Raw genomic sequence first — 19,245 nt, 5'->3', positions numbered from 1 at the left:
GTGAACCATCAGATCCTCCTCTCCACCCTCTCCGAGTTGGGCATCTCCGGCGCGGCCCACGCTTGGATTGCGTCCTACCTGACAGGTCGCTCCTACCAGGTGGCGTGGCGAGAATCTGTCTCCTCACCACGCGCTCTCACCACTGGTGTCCCCCAGGGCTCTGTTCTAGGCCCTCTCCTATTCTCGCTATACACCAAGTCACTTGGCTCTGTCATAACCTCACATGGTCTCTCCTATCATTGCTATGCAGACGACACACAATTAATCTTCTCCTTTCCCCCTTCTGATGACCAGGTGGCGAATCGCATCTCTGCATGTCTGGCAGACATGTCAGTGTGGATGTCGGATCACCACCTCAAGCTGAACCTCGGCAAGACGGAGCTGCTCTTCCTCCCGGGGAAGGACTGCCCGTTCCATGATCTCGCCATCACGGTTGACAACTCCATTGTGTCCTCCTCCCAGAGCGCTAAGAACCTTGGCGTGATCCTGGACAACACCCTGTCGTTCTCAACTAACATCAAGGCGGTGGCCCGTTCCTGTAGGTTCATGCTCTACAACATCCGCAGAGTACGACCCCACCTCACACAGGAAGCGGCGCAGGTCCTAATCCAGGCACTTGTCATCTCCCGTCTGGATTACTGCAACTCGCTGTTGGCTGGGCTCCCTGCCTGTGCCATTAAACCCCTACAACTCATCCAGAACGCCGCAGCCCGTCTGGTGTTCAACCTTCCCAAGTTCTCTCACGTCACCCCGCTCCTCCGCTCTCTCCACTGGCTTCCAGTTGAAGCTCGCATCCGCTACAAGACCATGGTGCTTGCCTACGGAGCTGTGAGGGGAACGGCACCTCAGTACCTCCAGGCTCTGATCAGGCCCTACACCCAAACAAGGGCACTGCGTTCATCCACCTCTGGCCTGCTCGCCTCCCTACCACTGAGGAAGTACAGTTCCCGCTCAGCCCAGTCAAAACTGTTCGCTGCTCTGGCCCCCCAATGGTGGAACAAACTCCCTCACGACGCCAGGACAGCGGAGTCAATCACCACCTTCCGGAGACACCTGAAACCCCACCTCTTTAAGGAATACCTAGGATAGGATAAAGTAATCCTTCTCACCCCCCCCCCCCTTAAAAGATTCAGATGCACTATTGTAAAGTGGCTGTTCCACTGGATGTCATAAGGTGAATGCACCAATTTGTAAGTCGCTCTGGATAAGAGCGTCTGCTAAATGACTTAAATGTAAATGTAAATGTACTGCAGCATAAATACTGGAGGCTGAGACAGGAGGGGTCAGGAGACACTGTGGCCCCATCCGAGGACACCCCCGGACAGGGCCAAACAGGAAGGATATAACCCCACCCATTTTGCCAAAGCACAGCCTCCACACCACTAGAGGGATATCTTCAACCACCAACTTACCATCCTAAGACAAGGCTGAGTATAGCCCACAAAGATCTCCGCCACGGCACAACCCAAGGGGGGCGCCAACCCAGACAGGATGACCACAACAGTGAATCAACCCACTCAGGTGACGCACCCCCTGCAGGGACGGCATGAGAGAGCCCCAGTAAGCCAGTGACTCAGCCCCTGTAATATGGCAGAGAATCCCAGTGGAAAGAGGGGAACTGGCCAGGCAGAGACAGCAAGGGCGGTTCGTTGCTCCAGAGCCTTTCCGTTCACCTTCCCGCTCCTGGGCCAGACTACACTCAATCATATGACCCACTGAAGAGATGAGTCTTCAGTAAAGACTTAAAGGTTGAGACCGAGTTTGCGTCTCTGACATGGGTAGGCAGACCGTTCCATAAAAATGGAGCTCTATAGGAGAAAACCCTGCCTCCAGCTGTTTGCTTAGAAATTCTAGGGACAATTAGGAGGCCTGCGTCTTGTGACCGTAGCGTACGTGTAGGTATGTACGGCAGGACCAAATCAGAGAGATAGGTAGGAGCAAGCCCATGTAATGCTTTGTAGGTTAGCAGTAAAACCTTGAAATCAGCCCTTGCTTTGACAGGAAGCCAGTGTAGAGAGGCTAGCACTGGAGTAATATGATCACATTTTTTGGTTCTCGTCAGGATTCTAGCAGCCATATTTAGCACTAACTGAAGTTTATTTAGTGCTTTATCCGGGTAGCCGGAAAGTAGAGCATTGCAGTAGTCTAACCTAGAAGTGACAAAAGCATGGATTAATTTTTCTGCATCATTTTTGGACAGAAAGTTTCTGATTTTTGCAATATTACGTAGATGGAAAAAAGCTGTCCTCGAAATGGTCTTGATATGTTCTTCAAAAGAGAGATCAGGGTCCAGAGTAACGCGGAGGTCCTTCACAGTTTTATTTGAGACGACTGTACAACCATTAAGATTAATTGTCAGATTCAACAGAAGATCTCTTTGTTTCTTGGGACCTAGAACAAGCATCTCTGTTTTGTCCGTATATACAGTAGAGAGGCTTTATACAGCAGAGGCTATATACAGTAGAGAGGCTTTATACAGTAGAGAGGCTTTATACAGCAGAGGCTATATACAGTAGAGAGGTTATATATAGTAGAGAGGCTATATACAGTAGAGAGGCTACATACAGTAGTGAGGCTACATAAAGTAGAGAGGCTACATACAGTAGAGAGGCTATATACAGTAGAGAGGCTACATAAAGTAGAGAGGCTATATACAGTAGTGAGGCTATGTACAGTAGAGAGGCTATATACAGTAGCGAGGCTATATAAAGTAGAGAGGCTATATACAGTAGCGAGGCTATATACAGTAGAGAGGCTATATACAGTAGTGAGGCTATGTACAGTAGAGAGGCTATATACAGTAGTGAGGCTATATACAGTAGAGAGGCTATATACAGTAGAGAGGCTATATACAGTAGTGAGGCTATGTACAGTAAAGAGGCTATATACAGTAGAGAGGCTATATACAGTAGAGAGGCTATATACAGTAGAGAGGCTACATACAGTAGAGAGGATATATACAGTAGAGAGGTTATATACAGTAGAGATGCTCCATACAGTAGAGAGGCTATAGACAGTAGAAAGGCTATATACAGTATAGAGGCTACATACAGTAGAGAGGTTATATACAGTAGAGAGGTTATATACAGTAGAGAGGCTACATACAGTAGAGAGGTTATATACAGTAGAGAGGTTATATACAGTAGAGAGGCTACATACAGTAGAGAGGCTATATACAGTAGAGAGGCTACATATAGTAGAGAGGCTACATACAGTAGAGAGGCTATATATAGTAGAGAGGCTACATACAGTAGAGAGGCTACATATAGTAGAGAGGCTACATACAGTAGAGAGGCTATATACAGTAGAGAGGCTACATACAGTAGAGAGGCTATATAGAGGCAACGGTTATTGGGGCTAATTGAGGTATTATGTACATGTAGGTGTGGTTAACGTGACTGTGTATACATGATAAACAGAGAGTAGCAGCAGCGTAAAACCTTCTTATATGGATTCCATATTGTCAGACTGTCTTCATTATACTATTCAAACTATTAAAACATGTTTAATAGTCATTTCTGTCTTTTGTTCTACTGAATATGCTTCTGGATAGTTAGTTGTTGGTTAGTGTCAACTGTTGATGTGTGTTGTGTTTGACACATTTGTTAGTGAATTGAATTGGTGTAAAACCAATGAAGGCATATAAAAGCACACACACATACGTCTAATTATATATCTTTTATAGATCCAAGCCATGACATTTTCGACATGCATCCATGTCCATTGTATACTGTACATTCTATTGATTTGACTCCCATTGACTAACAGTAGTTTGCTGCTTTAAATGAATATCAAATGTTTTGCTGATCAACTGTTTCATCAACCTTCCCATTATTATGTTCAACATGTATTTTCCATTTCTTTTGAATCATTCAGAATGACTGTCTGAATCTTGTCAGACAGCCTCCTATCCTAAGATGGTGGGCCTCCTTTCCTCTCTGCTCCCCTACTAACCCCCTGTGTTATGAGACAGATTCCATATCATGAACCAAATGTAAAAGCAACTTTATCAAACACATCATGATCTTGATTGGTGGCCAACGTGGGAAGTCCTCTCTTCCAGGGGATTTGCTGCAGCTTTGGGTTTGTTGCATTGATTCACCAGGCCTGTGAAGAAAATACACAACCTTGTTGAAGTTACATAAGAGGAAAGAGACTCACCACAACTAATGTCAGTATTTATGGGACTGGCCTCACCATTTCTTGATTCTATTCATGTATATCTGACACTGACAAAACCTCCATTGAAGTTTGCTTGAGTTTAATACCTGTGCAGAGATCCATAAACACTTACCCAATATTAGTTTTAAAGGGAACCTAAATGGGATGACATTGTAGTTAATATTTAGTCTCTTATGAGGCTTACAGTAGCATATTCAGTAACTGACATGTACAACTATTGTAACTTAATGACAATATGTGTTCACACTTGACAAAAAACCTGTGTAGAATGTGTTTCAGTTTATTATATTCTCTTTCCTACTGTTGCATTAGACTTACAATTGCGTACGGTTAAATATCCCTCATGACATTCAACATTTGCAACAAGACGACGACCCCTGTAATCCGTTTGTTTACAGTTCCATGTCTGACGTCCTTCCTTTACAAACATATCCTGTGTAAGATCCAGCCAATGGTAATTCCATGTGTCCAGTTTGCAGCCCACTTTGTAAAAAGAGAATGAATATAAAAGTGATTAATGAAGGTTTATACATTGAGTTCGTGATAATATATTTTATAAGGACTCATTTACAGTAGACTTTAAACATAATAAACTAAACTAAATTATAAACAATTGATAAACAAAGAAAACATTGTGTTAATTAAGAACTGTATAATCTGTTTCTTTGTGTTGTGTGTAGTTCATCATACATACAGGCACATCTGCCAATTGCCCCTTGTCCATTCTGACATCGAACATCAGCAACAAAAGGTCGTCCCCAAGAATCAGTTTTTTTACAGAGAAATGTCTGACTCTCTCCTTCCTTCACAAACATGTCTTTTGGAAGATCCAGCGTGTAAAAAGTCCTTTTGTCAATGGTACAGGGAGCTGGTATATAAAGAGTTGATATAAGAGTGTTAATGAAGGTTGATATATTATGAGACAAGACAATTAGATGTGTGATGTTATCTTGCTAATTTTAGCAAGTGATTAATTGACTTACCTTTACAAATGGGGAGCTCTGACCACGTTTGATCATTATGACACATCACTTGCTCTGGGCCCACAAGTTTATAATAGTTAATGCATGTGAAGGTCAGTGCCATACGATTTCTGTCAGAGTCACTGATAAAATCCCCATTATCAACTGTTGGCTTCTCTCCACACCTATCAACTGAACAACACATACAGCTCTTCAGGATTACAAAAATAATGCTCATATTGTTCTGAGACATTTCAGGTCATAATCCAGCCCACTTCCAGGTGAAAGGAATTGTGGTAAAAATGTACTTTAAGCATCCATGTATAATGCATAATGATGCAGCTATAATGCATTATAAGATGTGTCATTAGCATATTCGACCCCCTGGATTTTGTGTTTTACTTGCAACCCTGGTTGTTCTAAAAAGAAAATGGTAAAACACTTCATTGTGAGGTGAAATATAAGGGCTGGACATGCAGATAAAGGAAAGTCAGATAAATAAAAAGCCCATTTTTGCTTTTTTTACAATATTAAGTTGAATGCTGAAAAGCGGAAAACAGAAAGCTTGAATTACCAGGTAAAAATGGACCACCAGGTTGTGGTCTGGCAGAGGGTCTGACATTGGCTGAGGCCTCATCACCTGTTGGAGACAGTTACAGCAGATATCTGTAAAAATGAAGCTGCTATGAGACATTAGACATTGGAAACCACAAGACATAATAAATATATTGATTCTATAGCTGTTTTTTCTGTCATTTACTTTTTCTGCATTAGTTTTTGGAGTGAGGCCATGAAACTTAGGAGTCTGATCAATCTGTATCGTGGAAATGCAGCATTACAGCCTGATGAAATTTAAAGGCAATGTTCCTGCTTTAGCGAAGACTACATTCACGGTAAACTCTGCGGTAAACTCTGCACCTGTCGACTCAATCGGAATGACCTTTAAATTTGTAACGTGCAACCTAGTTAAGCTGCAGCTGGCCTCGAACAGATCATTACGGCAAAAGGTCTAATAAATGCCAGGTTTGTTACAATATTTATGACTGGCTGAACTAAACTGAGGAAGGAATTAGGATATTTTTTTATGGAATTTCTAATTCGGATAAGATTACCGCTAGATGTGCTGTGGCCCCCTGCGCTAGATGTGCTGCGGCCCCCTGCACTAGATGTGCTGTGGCCCCCTCCGCTAGATCTGCTGTGGCCCCCTCCGCTAGATGTGCTGTGGCCCCCTCCGCTAGATGTGCTGTGGTCCCCTCCGCTAGATGTGCCACCATTTCCTCTGTCACTCGAAGTACTGCTGCCTCCTTCACCTGTTCCACACATGACATGATTAATAACAATAACATTACATGATTAATAACATTAGCTTGAAGGCTGTTCCTACAAACTATACAGTTTTGGCCTCAACTGATGTCAATGACCCAATGTTCATAGATTCATCAGTCTGGGATGTTTTAGAAATATTAGGGGGCACAATTTGTGCAATGTAAAACATCTTATAGAAATGTCACTCACAAAACAAGAAACCTGCAGGTTTCTTTATCTCGTTTGGCCAGTTACATTGTTCAATATTGCTATTGCCAGTTTATTGCCATTTGGGTAAACAAAGCTGTTCTTGCCTAAGATACAAAATGACTGGTCACTTTTACCTGTGCTGGCCCTCTCTGTGGAGAATGGAGTTTGAACTATTGAGAGGGAGGCAGGAAACAAATATCAATGATTTATTCAGAAGAGTTCAGAAGATAAAACAACCAAGGAAACAGGAGTCACACTATAAAATGATGTCTCTAATGCCAGGACTTCACTTACTGCATTTGGGACTTGTGGTCCAATCTCCAGATTGGCAAACGCTAGAGTCAGTTCCTTCATAAGTATATGAATCCCGACATTTATAATTTATCTTAGAGCCTTCTTGAAACTTCTCCCGATATTCACGAGTGATAACTGCATTGGTCACAGGAGGAGGTTGTCCACACAAGACATTTTCTTCTGTAAAGAACCAAGACAGTGGAAACACAGACACTAATACATGCTGCTATGTACAGAGTCTTTCCCATGCGGAACACTAATACATGCTGCTATGTACAGAGTCTTTCCCATGCGGAACACTAATACATGCTGCTATGTACAGAGTCTTTCCCATGCGGAACACTAATACATGCTGCTATGTACAGAGTCTTTCCCATGCGGAACACTAATACATGCTGCTATGTACAGAGTCTTTCCCATGCGGAACACTAATACATGCTGCTATGTACAGAGTCTTTCCCATGCGGAACACTAATACATGCTGCTATGTACAGAGTCTTTCCCATGCGGAACACTAATACATGCTGCTATGTACAGAGTCTTTCCCATGCGGAACACTAATACATGCTGCTATGTACAGAGTCTTTCCCATGCGGAACACTAATACATGCTGCTATGTACAGAGTCTTTCCCATGCGGAACACTAATACATGCTGCTATGTACAGAGTCTTTCCCATGCGGAACACTAATACATGCTGCTATGTACAGAGTCTTTCCCATGCGGAACACTAATACATGCTGCTATGTACAGAGTCTTTCCCATGCGGAACACTAATACATGCTGCTATGTACAGAGTCTTTCCCATGCGGAACACTAATACATGCTGCTATGTACAGAGTCTTTCCCATGCGGAACACTAATACATGCTGCTATGTACAGAGTCTTTCCCATGCGGAACACTAATACATGCTGCTATGTACAGAGTCTTTCCCATGCGGAACACTAATACATGCTGCTATGTACAGAGTCTTTCCCATGCGGAACACTAATACATGCTGCTATGTACAGAGTCTTTCCCATGCGGAACACTAATACATGCTGCTATGTACAGAGTCTTTCCCATGCGGAACACTAATACATGCTGCTATGTACAGAGTCTTTCCCATGCGGAACACTAATACATGCTGCTATGTACAGAGTCTTTCCCATGCGGAACACTAATACATGCTGCTATGTACAGAGTCTTTCCCATGCGGAACACTAATACATGCTGCTATGTACAGAGTCTTTCCCATGCGGAACACTAATACATGCTGCTATGTACAGAGTCTTTCCCATGCGGAACACTAATACATGCTGCTATGTGCAGAGTCTTTCCCATGCGGAACACTAATACATGCTGCTATGTGCAGAGTCTTTCCCATGCGGAACACTAATACATGCTGCTATGTACAGAGTCTTTCCCATGCGGAACACTAATACATGCTGCTATTTACAGAGTCTTTCCCATGCGGAACACTAATACATGCTGCTATTTACAGAGTCTTTCCCATGCGGAACACTAATACATGCTGCTATGTGCAGAGTCTTTCCCATGCGGAACACTAATACATGCTGCTATGTGCAGAGTCTTTCCCATGCGGAACATGCTATGTACAGAGTCTTTCCCATGCGGAACACTAATACATGCTGCTATGTACAGAGTCTTTCCCATGCGGAACACTAATACATGCTGCTATGTACAGAGTCTTTCCCATGCGGAACACTAATACATGCTGCTATGTACAGAGTCTTTCCCATGCGGAACACTAATACACGCTGCTATGTACAGAGTCTTTCCCATGCGGAACACTAATACACGCTGCTATGTACAGAGTCTTTCCCATGCGGAACACTAATACACGCTGCTATGTACAGTCTTTCCCATGCGGAACACTAATACACGCTGCTATGTACAGAGTCTTTCCCATGCGGAACACTAATACACGCTGCTATGTACAGAGTCTTTCCCATGCGGAACACTAATACACGCTGCTATGTACAGAGTCTTTCCCATGCGGAACACTAATACACGCTGCTATGTACAGAGTCTTTCCCATGCGGAACACTAATACACGCTGCTATGTACAGAGTCTTTCCCATGCGGAACACTAATACATGCTGCTATGTACAGAGTCTTTCCCATGCGGAACACTAATACACGCTGCTATGTACAGAGTCTTTCCCATGCGGAACACTAATACACGCTGCTATGTACAGTCTTTCCCATGCGGAACACTAATACACGCTGCTATGTACAGAGTCTTTCCCATGCGGAACACTAATACATGCTGCTATGTACAGAGTCTTTCCCATGCGGAACACTGACACGTGTTGCTATGTACAGAGTCTTTCCCATGCGGAACACTAATACATGCTGCTATGTACAGAGTCTTTCCCATGCGGAACACTAATACACGCTGCTATGTACAGAGTCTTTCCCATGCGGAACACTAATACACGCTGCTATGTACAGAGTCTTTCCCATGCGGAACACTAATACATGCTGCTATGTACAGAGTCTTTCCCATGCGGAACACTAATACATGCTGCTATGTACAGAGTCTTTCCCATGCGAAACACTGATACATGCTGCTATGTACAGAGTCTTTCCCATGCGGAACACTAATACATGCTGCTATGTACAGAGTCTTTCCCATGCGGAACACTGACACGTGTTGCTATGTACAGAGTCTTTCCCATGCGGAACACTAATACATGCTGCTATGTACAGAGTCTTTCCCATGCGGAACACTAATACATGCTGCTATGTACAGAGTCTTTCCCATGCGGAACACTAATACATGCTGCTATGTACAGAGTCTTTCCCATGCGGAACACTAATACATGCTGCTATGTACAGAGTCTTTCCCATGCGGAACACTAATACATGCTGCTATGTACAGAGTCTTTCCCATGAGGAACACTGATACATGCTGCTATGTACAGAGTCTTTCCCATGCGGAACACTAATACATGCTGCTATGTACAGAGTCTTTCCCATGCGGAACACTAATACATGCTGCTATGTACAGAGTCTTTCCCATGCGGAACACTGATACATGCTGCTATGTACAGAGTCTTTCCCATGCGGAACACTAATACATGCTGCTATGTACAGAGTCTTTCCCATGCGGAACACTAATACATGCTGCTATGTGCAGAGTCTTTCCCATGCGGAACACTAATACATGCTGCTATGTACAGAGTCTTTCCCATGCGGAACACTGATACATGCTGCTATGTACAGAGTCTTTCCCATGCGGAACACTGATACATGCTGCTATGTACAGAGTCTTTCCCATGCGGAACACTAATTAATACATGCTGCTATGTGCAGAGTCTTTCCCATGCGGAACACTAATACATGCTGCTATGTACAGAGTCTTTCCCATGCGGAACACTAATACATGCTGCTATGTACAGAGTCTTTCCCATGCGTAACACTAATACATGCTGCTATGTGCAGAGTCTTTCCCATGCGGAACACTAATACATGCTGCTATGTGCAGAGTCTTTCCCATGCGGAACACTGATACATGCTGCTATGTACAGAGTCTTTCCCATGCGGAACACTGATACATGCTGCTATGTACAGAGTCTTTCCCATGCGGAACACTGATACATGCTGCTATGTACAGAGTCTTTCCCATGCGGAACACTAATTAATACATGCTGCTATGTGCAGAGTCTTTCCCATGCGGAACACTAATACATGCTGCTATGTACAGAGTCTTTCCCATGCGGAACACTAATACATGCTGCTATGTACAGAGTCTTTCCCATGCGGAACACTAATACATGCTGCTATGTGCAGAGTCTTTCCCATGCGGAACACTAATACATGCTGCTATGTGCAGAGTCTTTCCCATGCGGAACACTAATACATGCTGCTATGTACAGAGTCTTTCCCATGCGGAACACTAATACATGCTGCTATGTACAGAGTCTTTCCCATGCGGAACACTAATACATGCTGCTATGTACAGAGTCTTTCCCATGCGGAACACTGATACATGCTGCTATGTACAGAGTCTTTCCTATGCGGAACACTGACACGTGCTGCTATGTACAGAGTCTTTCCCATGCGGAACACTGATACATGCTGCTATGTACAGAGTCTTTCCCATGCGGAACACTGATACATGCTGCTATGTACAGAGTCTTTCCCATGCGGAACACTGACACGTGCTGCTATGTGCAGAGTCTTTCCCATGCGGAACACTAATACATGCTGCTATGTACAGAGTCTTTCCCATGCGGAACACTGACACGTGCTGCTTTGACTGACAGTCACTGAATGTTTAACAACATGCAGGACAATACAGTGACTAAATGCCACCCTCTGTGGTGAAAGATGTGGAAAAATACAGAATGTAATGTTTAATTAAATGTCATCAAAAAGTCATCGTTATGCCATCGTTATCCTATCACATGGTAGAGCTAAACAAGGGTTTTATACAGAGACAACTCTGAGAACATACTCACCTTCACACAGTGGTAATGTTGTCCAAGTCCCATTCTCACACGTAGCTGTGATAGGGCCCTTAATTTCATATGTTTCATCACATTCAAACCTAACTAGTTTTCCATTGGGATACCATCCATTCACCCCAGGGGTTGTCACTTTAGCATTAGGGTTATCTGGAGCAATGCAGTTGTTCTCATCTGAATAACAAAAACAAAAAACTATAAACATCTTATTGAATGAGGGAGAAAAGCTAGAGTGAGTTTTGAACCAAACAGCATGTCTCTATTTATCTTAAGGTAGACAAAGTAGATGGACTAGTCTATTATCTGTGCCATAAAGATGTATAGACCTTTTCCACTGTCAGGTTTTACCCATTTGCTTGACCCAAAGTATCCGGATTTAGTGTTTACAAAGCTGAAGCCTAAGGGCGGCCCAGAAGGCCATATACCCTACATCAGGGCTGTCAGAGGACAACTGGGGACTTGGGGCAGGTTTTGGATACGTATTGTGATAGCATGTGATGTAGTTGGGAGAGTCCCTTTCAGGAGAGTTCTTGATAGTACTAGTGACCTAGTGCAATTAGGCTGTTGTACAATAAGTTCCCTACACATGATGAAAAGAAAGCTTAAACAAAGTCACCAACAGTGTTTCCATCTTCACCTGAACAGAAAACGTGTTAATAAGCAATACAAGATTGTTGGTGACTTCCCAGTACAACATGCAGGTATTAATAGTGAGCAGTACACACTGTACTCTGTGAGGGCAGCAGGAACTCTAAAAGTATACCTAAATCTCTAACACCAAATGTTCTCATAATTCATTCATGATACATTTTTTTTAAAAGAATGCTCAAATCACTTACCTATGCACTGAGGTGTGTGGGACCATTTTCTGTTCTCACACTCAACCATCGCCCACCACCCCTCAACCGCAGGTTTCCAACCTTTATCGCAGGCATAGTAAAGTTCCGTGCCATGTTGGTACATTTCTTCATCCGAGCCAAAATAACCTTGTTTCAGTTGGGGTTTTGGGCAGCTTTGTCGGGAATCTTGTGCTGAAATGGAGTAACCTTGGCCTAATTATCACAGGAACAGTAAAGCAGATAACAACCATTTCAGATGACTTTATCGCAGTTTGAATTGTGGTGTTGTGATGCATAAATACATCACAATCCAAAAGTGTATGACTTTTCAAAAACCTAATGCAGACGAGTTCATCAGAAAGGGACACTTTTGTATTGTGAATTGTATTTCAGTGTTTGTAAGGTGTTTTAGACATAATTTCAGAACTGTGAACTGTGCCCTATGGTGATAGTGACCAAACACAACATAAATAAAATAAATATATGCCATTTAGCAGACGCTTTTATCCAAAGCGACTTACAGTCATGTGTGCATACATTCTACATCAAATACCCAAGTAAGCAAAACACAAATCCAAAATCTGTCTTGGGGATTCGACCACAACCAAGGTGCGAGAAAAGCTTATGTTCAGTTGCATTTTGAATGAAACACATCCCTTTAACAATTCCAATGCTTGTGAATGACCCTGAAAATTCATCATCACCAATGAAAGGCCTTTACCCTGTAATGATCACATGTAACAGAATGGCAGTAAAGATGCCATCCACTTAGAAATGTATGAAATGTGAGGCTCACATCTGTAAAAGCCCATAGACAACGTGGGAGCATAAGGTCCACTTGGTTATTTTAATCAAAATTGCCAACAAAATGAAATAAACTTTTTGTAAAATGAGAAGTGAACGATGCCACGTAACAGAAGCTCTTACCGTGTACTGTGCCGAGACACCAAATCAATAGAACAAAAAACAAACATTTTGGTTCACCCATTTCCCTACAAAATAGATAAACCCATGCGACTCTGACAAATGCTTACTGCCGAATAAAGTCAAATGGATTTCACAAATAGTTTAGGTCAGCTGTGTGCAAGTTAATCATTGCCTAGGGCAGTTCCAAACTCTCGAGTTTCCAAATAGGCTATGCACTTTTTGGTGCATCTGACTGTGTTTGTTTTGAACAGTAAGGGGTGTAACTGACTTCAATTGAACTGTCTTATGAATAATGCTTCATTATGTGTGAATAAAGATTACTGTTTAGACCTCAGAGATGTGAATAAAGATGACTGTTCAGAACTCAGAGATGTGAATAAAGATGACTGTTTAGAACTCAGAGATGTGAATAAAGATGACTGTTCAGAACTCAGAGATGTGAATGAAGATGACTGTTTAGAACTCAGAGATGTGAATGAAGATGACTGTTTAGAACTCAGAGATGTGAATGAAGATGACTGTTTAGAACTCAGAGATGTGAATAAACCGTGGACAATGTGTGGATGTTGAGGACACTGATACCCACGCTTCAGATGTTACGGACACCGATACCCACGATTCAGATGTTGAGGACACTGATACCCACGCTTCAGATGTTGAGGACACTGATACCCACGCTTCAGATGTTGAGGACACTGATACCCACGCTTCAGATATTGAGGACACTGATACCCAGGCTTCAGATGTTGAGGACACTGATACCCACGCTTCAGATATTGAGGACACTGATACCCACGCTTCAGATGTTGAGGACACTGATACCCACGATTCAGATGTTGAGGACACTGATACCCACGCTTCAGATGTTGAGGACACTGATACCCACGCTTCAGATGTTGAGGACACTGATACCCACGCTTCAGATGTTGAGGACACTGATACCCAGGCTTCAGATGTTGAGGACACTGATACCTACGCTTCAGATGTTGAGGACACTGATACCCACGATTCAGATGTTGAGGACACTGATACCCACGCTTCAGATGTTACGGACACTGATACCCACGCTTCAGATGTTGAGGACACTGATACCCACGCTTCAGATGTTGAGGACACTGATACCCAGGCTTCAGATGTTGAGGACACTGATACCCACGCTTCAGATGTTGAGGACACTGATACCCACGATTCAGATGTTGAGGACACTGATACCCACGCTTCAGATGTTACGGACACTGATACCCACGCTTCAGATGTTGAGGACACTGATACCCACACTTCAGATGTTGAGGACACTGATACCCACGCTTCAGATGTTGAGGACACTGATACCCACGCTTCAGATGTTACGGACACTGATACCCAGGCTTCAGATGTTGAGGACACTGATACCCACGCTTCAGATGTTACGGACACTGATACCCACGCTTCAGATGTTGAGGACACTGATACCCACGCTTCAGATGTTGAGGACACTGATACCCACACTTCAGATGTTGAGGACACTGATACCCACGCTTCAGATGTTACGGACACTGATACCCAGGCTTCAGATGTTGAGGACACTGATACCCACGCTTCAGATGTTGAGGACACTGATACCCACGCTTCAGATGTTGAGGACACTGATACCCACGATTCAGATGTTGAGGACACTGATACCCAGGCTTCAGATGTTGAGGACACTGATACCCACGCTTCAGATGTTACGGACACTGATACCCACGCTTCAGATGTTGAGGACACTGATACCCACGCTTCAGATGTTGAGGACACTGATACCCACACTTCAGATGTTGAGGACACTGATACCCACGCTTCAGATGTTACGGACACTGATACCCAGGCTTCAGATGTTGAGGACACTGATACCTACGCTTCAGATGTTGAGGACACTGATACCCACGCTTCAGATGTTGAGGACACTGATACCCACGCTTCAGATGTTGAGGACACTGATACCCACGCTTCAGATATTGAGGACACTGATACCCAGGCTTCAGATGTTGAGGACACTGATACCCAGGCTTCAGATGTTGAGGACACTGATACGGACGCTTCAGATGTTGAGGACACTGATACCCAGGCTTCAGATGTTAGGGACACTGATACCCATGCTTCAGATGTTGAGGACACTGATACCCAGGCTTCAGATGTTGAGGACACTGATACCCAGGCTTCAGATGTTGAGGACACTGATACCCACGCTTCAGATGTTGAGGACACTGATACCCAGGCTTCAGATGTTGAGGACACTGATACCCACGCTTCAGATGTTGAGGACACTGATACCCACACTTCAGATGTTGAGGACACTGATACCCATGCTTCAGATGTTACGGACACTGATACCCACGCTTCAGATGTTGAGGACACTGATACCCACGCTTCAGATATTGAGGACACTGATACCCAGGCTTCAGATGTTGAGGACACTGATACCCAGGCTTCAGATGTTGAGGACACTGATACGGACGCTTCAGATGTTGAGGACACTGATACCCAGGCTTCAGATGTTAAGGACACTGATACCCAGGCTTCAGATGTTGAGGACACTGATACCCAGGCTTCAGATGTTGAGGACACTGATACCCAGGCTTCAGATGTTGAGGACACTGATACCCACGCTTCAGATGTTGAGGACACTGATACCCACACTTCAGATGTTGAGGACACTGATACCCATGCTTCAGATGTTACGGACACTGATACCCAGGCTTCAGATGTTACGGACACTGATACCCACGCTTCAGATGTTACGGACACCGATGCCCACGCTTCAGATGTTGAGGACACTGATACCCACGCTTCAGATGTTACGGACACTGATACCCACGCAAAGCGTCTCAAGAGGTTACAGAATGATGCAGATGGACTTTGGGCGTAGTCGCACATGCACAGCCAAGGATGCTCACAAATGGGACGATTTTGAATATTCAGCCTATAGCTGCTTCCTTGTTTTCCAAATAATGTAACATCATTTGTGTGATGTATGCAGTCTTTTCGAGCACTTGGAGTGAGAAGACACACCTTTTGTGCACTCGGAGTACAACAATTGTTCTAAAATACAGTCATAAAAGTGTACATTTCAGATTTGGATTTTTCTTTTGGCTGATGTAGCTACAGCAGAGGAGAACTATGGTTGATTTGGAGAGCGAAGTACCCCCTCTTCCCCCGAAGTATAGATTCAGAGACTTACTCCTCGGGGACCAGAATTTACAAAATGATGACAGGTAGGTTCAGTTTGTTTGACGTCATGTTAACTACAATTATTTTAAAAAGTGACATGGTTAAACATTGTTGTAGCTAGTAGAAAATGTAAGGTTCGTGGAATAAAAAAATAAAAAAACATTTTTACATTTTCAATACAATAGTAGATTTTGTGTTGTGATTTTGTGTTTTTCAAAGTGCAGTTGGAGAGGGGAAGAGAATGACTATGCTAATGGTGCACCCCTTAGAACAAATGTATCTGTGGGGGTTACATTTGTATAAGGACCTAGAGTGTCATGGTGCTGGCATAAGAAGGGAATGAGACTATGATCGGCATACAGCAGTAGTTGATAGTCCAGGGTCAAAGTTTATTTAGAGTTTGTACCTGTGGAATCTTTGCACTTGTGTAGCCCTTTCTTTTCATGTGTGGAATGTTATTCATAATTGAATCATTAATAAACATTATTTGTTTTAAACCGCTGAAAATATGGTGTTTCTATATCAAATAGTTTTGTTATATTTCAGTCTTTTGGGATCTATATAAAGTGTAATATTGGGATGCAAACTCAAAACTGAATACATTTAAACTCTATATCTGACATGGTACATGTGTCTTCTTTTTTGTAAGCCCACAACCATGTGTGTGAAGTGTATACTTTTGTTTCCAAGGTAGATTTGTTTAAGACCACCAAGAATCACTCTGTGTGACCCTGATTTAGCCTAATGCAGTAAAATGTTAATACTGCAGTAAAATGTTAACACCCAGCCTTAGCCATGCTCCAAAACTTTGTAAATATGACATTATTCATTTTATTTACAGAATCGATTTATATATATTGTTTCCCCAAGGGTGCAAGTAGAATTTTACGCCAATGAAAGTACTTTCAAAGAGAGACTTATACTGTTCTTCATCAAAAACCAAAGATCAAGTAAGTAATCTTTTTTTAAATGTGTAACGTTAATCACAGTTGAACTACGCTATATTCTGTGCCTAAATCTTATTTGTACTTTTTTTAAGAGGGGAAAATACACCTTTTGCATCAGTAACAAATAGCATTGGTTATAACTGTTGAACCTGTTATAACTAAGGGACCCAGATGTTCTCCTGGTCAAGTCACATGGTGAGGAAGTACTCCTGACCCTAAGTACGACATTATAACCTCTCTGTCTCTCTGTCTCCCAGGTGTGAGAAGACGAGTGTTCGACTTCTCCATAAAGGTCCTGAGCTGTGTCCTATACATGACAAGACGACCCATCCATAGGACATGGCTGGTAAGGACATTCATCCTATAAAGTCATGCTAGTATTTGTACAGTATAAGAGATGCTGGTTCGCAGTGGCTGATAGTGAAAGCAATGCTAAAAGCTCTTCTGAGTGTGCTGTGGTCTGACTATCTCATCTGAGCTGATTGCCCTGGGGATAATGACCGCTAAGTGATCTCAGTGGTGCCATTTGCTGCCCTGCACACAATGTGTGTGTGTGTGTGATTGTAATGTTTGTCTCTGTCCCTGTATGGTAATAAAGCAATGCTTATGGTGACACACACACACACACACACACGCACGCACGCACGCACACACACACACGCACGCACGCACGCACGCACGCACGCACGCACGCACGCACGCACACGCACGCACACACACACACACACACACACACACACACACACACACACACACACACACACACACACACACACACACACACACACACACACACACACGCACACACACCACACACACACACCTGGTAATCCATCAGTTTCTCAACACAACGTATCTGTTATAGATATGTTAAGATGTGCTGTATATGATGCAAACAAAACAAAAACAGGTTCAATTAAGTAGCAACATTGAAGTGTGTCAGGTTGAGACACTTCTGTCTGTGTGGACAGAATATTCCTGTAAAGGTATGTTTGTTCTGGCTGGTAAATACAGGTTTACAGGAATGACAACATTGCTTCATTCCCTCCCCCCAAAAAATCCATCATGTCCACAGTAGAGAGGCCAAGTCTTACTAATACATTTCCCGGACCAGTGGGATCAAAGGTCATGTGTTGCTACTTCCTATGTCAATACATGACTGACATTCAAACTGAAAAACACAGCAGAGGATTTTTGTCAATAAGTACGTCCTCAGATATATCCCATGCAGCATACCGTTATTAACCATGATGTATGTTGCAGAGGCTTTTGAGAAGATACCAGTGACTATTTACTGTATAGGGTGCTCAGTTGCAAGGCTTGTAGATTCATGTTTCTTCTCGATTAAAAAACCTTATGGGCCGGTTTCCCGGGTCACAGATTAAGCCTAGTCCTGGTATACATATCTCAATGGAGAATTTCCATTGGAAGGGCTTTTTAGTCCACTTAATCTCTCTCCAGGAAACCGACCCTGTGTGTAGCGACGGGAGTTTATCTTGACCCACTTCATACAGTATGTAGACACTAGTAGACCATTTCCCGGACACAGAGTAAGTCTAGTCTCGGGGAATGTCCAACGAAAAATTAAGTCCAAGACTTAGCTTATTCTGTATCTGGGAAACCGGCTCCAAATTTTCCAGTGACACCACTCCCTTCCTAGCCCCTGTGTTAATGCTTCCTGTATCCTGGTAGCATCTGTGGCATCCAGCACCTGGAGCGGGCAGGCAAGAAGCTGACGGTGTTCGACTCCTGGTACTTCTGCGTCATCGCCTTCGCCATAGTGGGCTACGGCGACGTCACGCCCAACGTGTGGCCCTCCAAGCTGCTGGTGATCATCATGATCTCTGTAGCCCTGGTGGTGCTGCCCATACAGGTGAGAGTGATGGCCACACACACACACACACACACAGAGCAC

General features: G+C 43.4%; 1 protein-coding gene and 1 pseudogene across 3 annotated transcripts; one reads left to right on the top strand and one right to left on the bottom strand.

Annotated features, from left to right (window-relative positions):
- Positions 1–3,663: 3,663 nt before the first annotated feature.
- LOC118377685 (complement factor H-like) lies at positions 3,664–13,363 on the bottom strand. Of its 3 annotated transcripts, none has more exons than XM_035764630.2 (12): positions 13,195–13,363; positions 12,268–12,480; positions 11,423–11,602; positions 6,954–7,133; positions 6,794–6,829; positions 6,257–6,454; positions 5,719–5,784; positions 5,166–5,336; positions 4,877–5,050; positions 4,501–4,665; positions 4,295–4,317; positions 3,664–4,107 (listed from the first exon to the last, which is right to left on the bottom strand). In XM_035764630.2, the coding sequence occupies exons 1-11, from the start codon at positions 13,253–13,255 to the stop codon at positions 4,307–4,309; spliced, it is 1,455 nt and encodes a 484-aa protein (XP_035620523.1). In that variant the 5' UTR covers positions 13,256–13,363; the 3' UTR covers positions 3,664–4,107; positions 4,295–4,306. The 3 variants fall into 3 exon arrangements, with proteins under 3 accessions (XP_035620523.1, XP_035620524.1, XP_052319372.1); XM_035764631.2 differs by having other exon boundaries at positions 12,268–12,459; positions 13,195–13,358; XM_052463412.1 differs by lacking the exon at positions 4,501–4,665.
- A 5,651-nt stretch (positions 13,364–19,014) lies between these two features.
- Positions 19,015–19,245, top strand: part of LOC118377684 (potassium channel subfamily T member 2-like) — a 49,260-nt pseudogene continuing 49,029 nt past the window's right edge.

The sequence above is a fragment of the Oncorhynchus keta genome, chromosome 15, assembly GCF_023373465.1.
Source record: "Oncorhynchus keta strain PuntledgeMale-10-30-2019 chromosome 15, Oket_V2, whole genome shotgun sequence".
NCBI classification, from domain to species: Eukaryota; Metazoa; Chordata; class Actinopteri; order Salmoniformes; family Salmonidae; genus Oncorhynchus; species Oncorhynchus keta.
This window is presented reverse-complemented; position numbering and strand designations above follow the sequence as displayed.